This window comes from Musa acuminata, chromosome BXJ2-7 (assembly GCF_036884655.1).
Source record: "Musa acuminata AAA Group cultivar baxijiao chromosome BXJ2-7, Cavendish_Baxijiao_AAA, whole genome shotgun sequence".
Classification (NCBI taxonomy): domain Eukaryota; kingdom Viridiplantae; phylum Streptophyta; class Magnoliopsida; order Zingiberales; family Musaceae; genus Musa; species Musa acuminata.
This window is the reverse complement of record NC_088344.1, coordinates 26,747,188-26,753,187: the sequence shown is the minus strand read 5'-3', so window position 1 is coordinate 26,753,187 and position 6,000 is coordinate 26,747,188. Positions and strand designations below refer to the sequence as shown.

General features: G+C 39.0%; 1 protein-coding gene across 1 annotated transcript; it reads right to left on the bottom strand.

Annotated features, from left to right (window-relative positions):
• Positions 1-1,801: 1,801 nt before the first annotated feature.
• Positions 1,802-2,568, bottom strand: LOC103992085 (brassinosteroid-responsive RING protein 1). Its single transcript, XM_009411672.3, has one exon. The coding sequence runs from the start codon at positions 2,434-2,436 to the stop codon at positions 1,966-1,968; it is 471 nt and encodes a 156-aa protein (XP_009409947.2). The 5' UTR covers positions 2,437-2,568; the 3' UTR covers positions 1,802-1,965.
• Positions 2,569-6,000: the final 3,432 nt, after the last annotated feature.

Sequence of the window (6,000 nt, the reverse complement as noted above, 5' to 3'; positions counted from 1 at the left end):
TGCATATTCTATAGTTCATGTTAAAGTCGGAGTAGAGTAACTCAGTGATTGAAAATTTTGGGTTGGATTGTGATGCATAATACACACTCAGCTTCGGTGATCCATAACCATATGTTCTTCAATTGAAATAAATTGCTTTATGATGTACACCACCTCAAAAATACAAAAATAACAATCAGGAAGTTAAAATTTTAATTGACCGTCTTGAAGGTCAAAATGCCGACATAATTTCTTCCTATTTTTAGATTCCTTATTATATAATAAATACAAGGATTACTTTGATACTATTAACAGTTACGGGTCTAAAATGTTTAATAGCGATACGTTTATACGATCCTATAACTCAACTCAAATCTCTTTTCTTCTTGAAGTAAACTGAGACGTCCGAGCTCGGTGTTTATAATGGTATTTCTTAGATCATGCATTGGCATGAATCTGAACCTTTCTTTTTTTGATAAAATATTCCTCTTCAAAATAAAAGAAAATTTAGGTTTTCTTTTCTTTTCTCTTTTCTTGCTCCCTTTCTTCCTCATTCAAAATAGTGTTTTCGTTAAGTTAAATTCATGTGCGCGAATAGGTAGCCACAATTAGCTCTGGTCATGATTCCATAACCAAACCAATAAGGGGGCTGATTTTAGAACTAGAATTTTATTATTTTTAATTAAAATTTTGAAAATATAAAAACAATATATAAATTAAATTTTAAATAATAATAAAAATAAATAAATTTATAAAACCGATAGTTCAAACCGAAAATGTCAATTTTACGAATTGGCTATTCCGATTTCCCGAATAAAAAAAATCAGAATCGAATTATCCTATATCGATTTTTGATTCGATTTGAAATCAATAAATTAAATTCGATTCAGATTTAAATCCGATTCAACGAATCGAATCATGATTAAACATAATCACAATCACCGTCCTCTTACGCTTGGGGCCCATCAGCGGTCGACATGGGTCCACGACATTGTGTCCTGAACAATTGATTTTGTGTCACGCTGGAGGGAGCCTACTATGCTCATTAAGTCAAAGCACACTAGGATGGCACCATTACATACGTACATATATTAAATATATGTATGATTAGGTGCCACTCTTGGTGTGTATTAATCCCAAGTCCTTTCTGACAAGACTGCTTCGTGGAACAGGACAGACTCGTCTCACTGCTCCAACTTGCGTGCAACCTCTGGTGCTGGGACCTGCTGTCACCGGTGTTGTGACACAGAGATAAGATCAAGGCGAATCCGTCTTTGAAAGAGAGGGAGGGAGGGATGTGTTCCAGTCAAGGACTGGGACTGGCAGCTTTGGACCCTAGTGCTGGTCGAACGACTTGAAGATAAATGTTGCCTTTCAAGCATGCCATCCACCAACCTCCCCTGCAAGTTGCGGAGATGCCAATTGCATGAACTTCTCCCAAGCATCAGAGTTTTCCTTGTACCTCTTTTTTTTTTTTCTTGTTCTCTACAGTAAATGGATGCCGAAATCAAGACTTGAGGGATAAGACGATGAGAACAAAATAGGGTAAAGAAAACAGGAGGATGAACAAAGAGGCAAAGAGCTTCTGGAACAGGAAACTTAGACAAGCATTAAGATAGCAGGTTGTTCCAGTGGAAGCTTTTCTGGGTTGAAGCTGTGCCTGTTGCTCCAGTTTGGAAGAAGATGCCATATACAGTGCAGTGATTGAGATGTTTTTGAATTACTGATATGTTTTTGAATTATTACCACAGACATCTACACCTCACGAGGTCTGTCCAACCTATTGATTCATCAACATTTGCCTTAAGAAACAAAGGAATCAGATCAGAGAAGACGAGCTTTTTCTATTGTCATTTCGAATGATGTACACCAATACTCGATCAAGGAAAATAATACAAGAGTAAAGGAGTTGAAGCCACTTGTTAGTGTATCACCAAGTCTCTTACCTAAAACTCTTATTATTCGTCAAAGCAAGAACAGTAAGATTCAATCAGCATCCACTCCATACTCCTCCTCCCTTCTACTGGGGAGGAGCTGAGCTCTGCACAGTGGGCAGGTGACATGCCCGATGTCCACCCACTTATCTATGCAGGCCCTGTGGAAGGCATGGGAGCAGTTGCCGAGCTGCCTGACCTCGTGTCGGGCCTCCAAGGCGCCCAAGCAGACGGCGCAGACGGGCTCGCACCGGTGGAGCCTAGTCTTCCTGTGGTTGGAGAACCTGACGACGGGAAGACCGGTCTTGATGGCGGAGGCGGGGAGGGGAAGGGAAAAGGAGGGGGAGGGGGGGTTGAAGTCGGGCAGCGGCAGGGGGTAGAGGAAGTGGTCTTCGTAGGAGGAGATGAGGCCGAGGTGGAAGAGGGCCATGGAAACGGCAAGCTTGATGCGGTCGAGGAGGTGGACGACGAGGGCGACGGGGCGAGGGAGGATGACGGTGTAGCAGACGGAGGGGAAACCCATGGAGGAGTCAGCCGAAGAAGAGGAAGGAGAGGTGGTGACGGAGGTGAAGGAAAATGCGGTGCGACCGAGGAAAATAAATGGTGGTGGCAAGACGTGGGGTCTCGGTGTGCGTGAGAGAGAGAGAGAGAGAGAGAGAGAGAGAGAGAGAGAGAGAGAGAGGTGAACATGCCATGTGAAACCTCTATTTCTTCTTTGTTTTGTGTGTACGAAGCAAAAGCTGCCTTCCCCTGAGAAGGACAAGCTTTGAGTGCAAAAGTTTCATGGATTTTTGTCAAGATTTTCTTTTTCTAAAGCGATCATGTGTCAACACCATTTGATAAGATACTCATCACCACGTTGTGTCATTGGTGAAATCAAGAAGAAAATTTAGAGCCCAACTATGTCATCTAATAATCAGATTTTTCTTGAAGGATAAAAGACAGCACATGATTTAATCCTAATATCTTAATCAACTAACTAAATCTTTAATTTATAGCACCATCCAGCAAAGAGAATGGTGATAAGCATTCTCATATGATTGTAGAAATTAGTCAATGTCAAGTTTACCTTATTATGGAGATGTGTCTTTAAAACAGGAGTTCAATTCTTCTACACAAAGAGAAAGTCAAAAGTAAAATATGTAAGATTCTTTGACTAGTTGACCAATAGATATTTATACCATGCTTAAATATATATATTTATATATTAAAAAAAAAGTCAGTCTACCTAAATTAACATGGTGGAACACAATGATTAATTTCCTTGAACATGTGTTGCGTCTTTAACACCCTATAAATCTTGATGATCATGATAAAACTCTGCTTCACATGAAAGCACATATATCAATCTATTTATGCAGTAGAAAGGGAGCGAGATGCATGCATTGTACCTCTTTTCTATTGCCTTGGTTTCTTTTGCTTTCCCCACTTCTGCGGCAACGCATCATGGAAGGTCCCATCAAGCCATGAAGAGTCCTGCTATGAACCACCTTATTTCTGAGGACTTAAGCTGATGGGAGTTCCATTTTTTCAATGAATATGACAAACCTCTTGTCTGCTAAATGCTGGGAGGATCAAGCATCAACAATCTTATTATAAGTCTGCATAATTTGGCAAAGAAAATAAAAGAACGCTTTATTCTTACCATTTAGATTTTCTTCTGCTGACAACTTGCCATCCCTCTTCCACAGAAACATGTTAGGTAGAGACTAGCATTAGCACAAAGAATTATATAATCACTTCTTCCACAAAAGGAGCAGATTTTGCACCTGTTATTGCAGACTTAAGGCAATAATTCAATTAGTCAGAACGATATTGTCAAAGCACAAAAGTATTGTTTGACTGACTGCCTTCCCATCAGGAAAACATGGCATCTGCTCTAAGCTGTATCAAGTCCTATTTTCAAAAAGACAAAATTGCTCGAGTGGTTAATTTCTTATCAGAGAGACATAATACTTGTGTGAATCATCAATTCCAGCATCTGTTCCTGAATGCTTTCAGGTAATTTGTGGAGCTGAACTTGTTAGATTTGTGTCAAAAGTTAATCATACCAGATGCTCCATTTCACTGCTCAGAAACAAACTGCTTTGTTCCAGAGAAAAGATCACGCTCCTATTCAGCTGCCCCTCACTTTTGTTCTCCAGCAGCTGGACAAAAAAGGACTAGAGTTGCTGCACTTATCTTCGACCTCCATGGACTCTGTTTCGAGATGGGCCATCCATCTATTCCTGTCCTTACAACATATTACTTTTGATTTCACCGACTATGTGTTAGGCATTTGTATGTGATTCCTCATCAGTAATTTGATGAAAAGCACGGGCCAAGATATGTCCCATGAACATAGGGTCCACAATAGAAGCCCCTGAGAAATCAACCTCAACCTGCCAAAGGCATTTAAATCTATCAATGGTCACAAAGTGATCTAGGAAAATTACAAGTAACTTAAAGGATATATTTGATGATATCTGCAATGCAAGCAATTTATATCACAACTTTCTTACTGGAGTGAAAGCCAAGGGTACAAAGTGACATACCATGATTGTGTAGTATAGACAGAGAAGAAGTCATGATACCATGCCCTCGTCAGAGGTCCTCCTCAATCCAAGAACCCACATCCTACTTTTAATGACTACATCACCTCACATGAATCCCAAAAGAAATGACATCAAGATATTACCAAAATTAAAGACTTAGAGATGCAGGATATCAGAATTCAAACATTTAACAGCATACAAACCAACACACACAAGCAATAAGAACCTGATCAAAGTCTCTGAGTTCGTAAGATTCAAATGACTGAAGGAAAATGAAACAAATTGAGATGCAATCTTTCAAAAGAAAATGATGGGTAGTTCACAACATTCTGAAGTATCTCTCTAGTTTTTTTTTCCCCAATAGATAAAAGGCAAAAAAATTAAGTATAATTCTTAGGCTTAGCTGAGTCTGTGATGATTTTTACATCTAGCATTGTGTTTACTGGTTGACAAGAAACCAAAATGCTCATCCTCAAAGTGCACAAAGCCATGTAGCAATATAAGAGCTAGGATACTAACAATCCTACGTTACAAGAGGAGCAAGTGAATTGGTGCGACCCACAATAATGGAAGTATGGTTCGTCGTGCCGACTTGTACCCCCACAAGGGATCAACATGCGGATCGCCTTGTACCATGCAATTCATAATAGGAGATCCCGTTTCGCCTATGAGGTTTGTACCAGTCGAAACGATCGAAATCCAATTGTTACCGACCTATACCGATCGGATTTCAATTGATACCAATCAATGACTAAAATTTGTTGAACTCAAATGGTTCAAACCCTTTCTACCCTCACATTCTCTCCCCATTCACTCTCTCTAACTAATCTACTATCTCAATCACTTCCTCTCTCATATTTCTCTCATTCTCTCATTTGTATTTTCTTGAAATTCACAAAGCTATGATTTATGGATTGGATCAAGTTTAGGGGGTTAATTATAGAGGATTAACACCTGAGTTAGTAGAAGAACTTTTTTATCAAAGGTATGTAGACAATTTCTCAATCGTATTCAATAACCCATTTGGTATGGAGACATGACAACAACGTAGACAATAGTGCCTCGAGCGACGATGATGATGTCGAGGCATCAATGGTCCCATCTATATAGTTTGAGTGTGGTGCATGGATCAAAGAATAATATTTTATGTATGCTACTCAAGATTTAAATCATGGTGCTCAACATGATAATTGGTCATTATTCTTTGAATAGTAGTACAATGATCAATCTTATGATATGGAATAATAGATCATTAGCGAAAGTAGAAGTTTCAACATTTTGCATGCTCTGCACTAATATATGCCACAATCATACTTATCTCAAAGGTCACCTCAGACACGTGGTTCACGACAATTAAACTACGATCATCATCATATTGATATACCAATAATATATGGTTTATCCGTATACTATGTCGTGAGATCAATTTCAGGATTTAGTTTGATAAACATGTCAAATTGATATACAAATACATAGGATTGAGAACCTTAATCCACTGTCCATTTAGTTCCATTGTTTTTTTTAGTGGTAAAATCAAGTATATCCATCGATCA

Coding starts and splice junctions, on each gene's coding strand:
- LOC103992085 (XM_009411672.3), bottom strand. CDS start 2,436: ATGGGTTTCCCCTCCGTCTGCTACACCGTCATCCTCCCTCGCCCCGTC.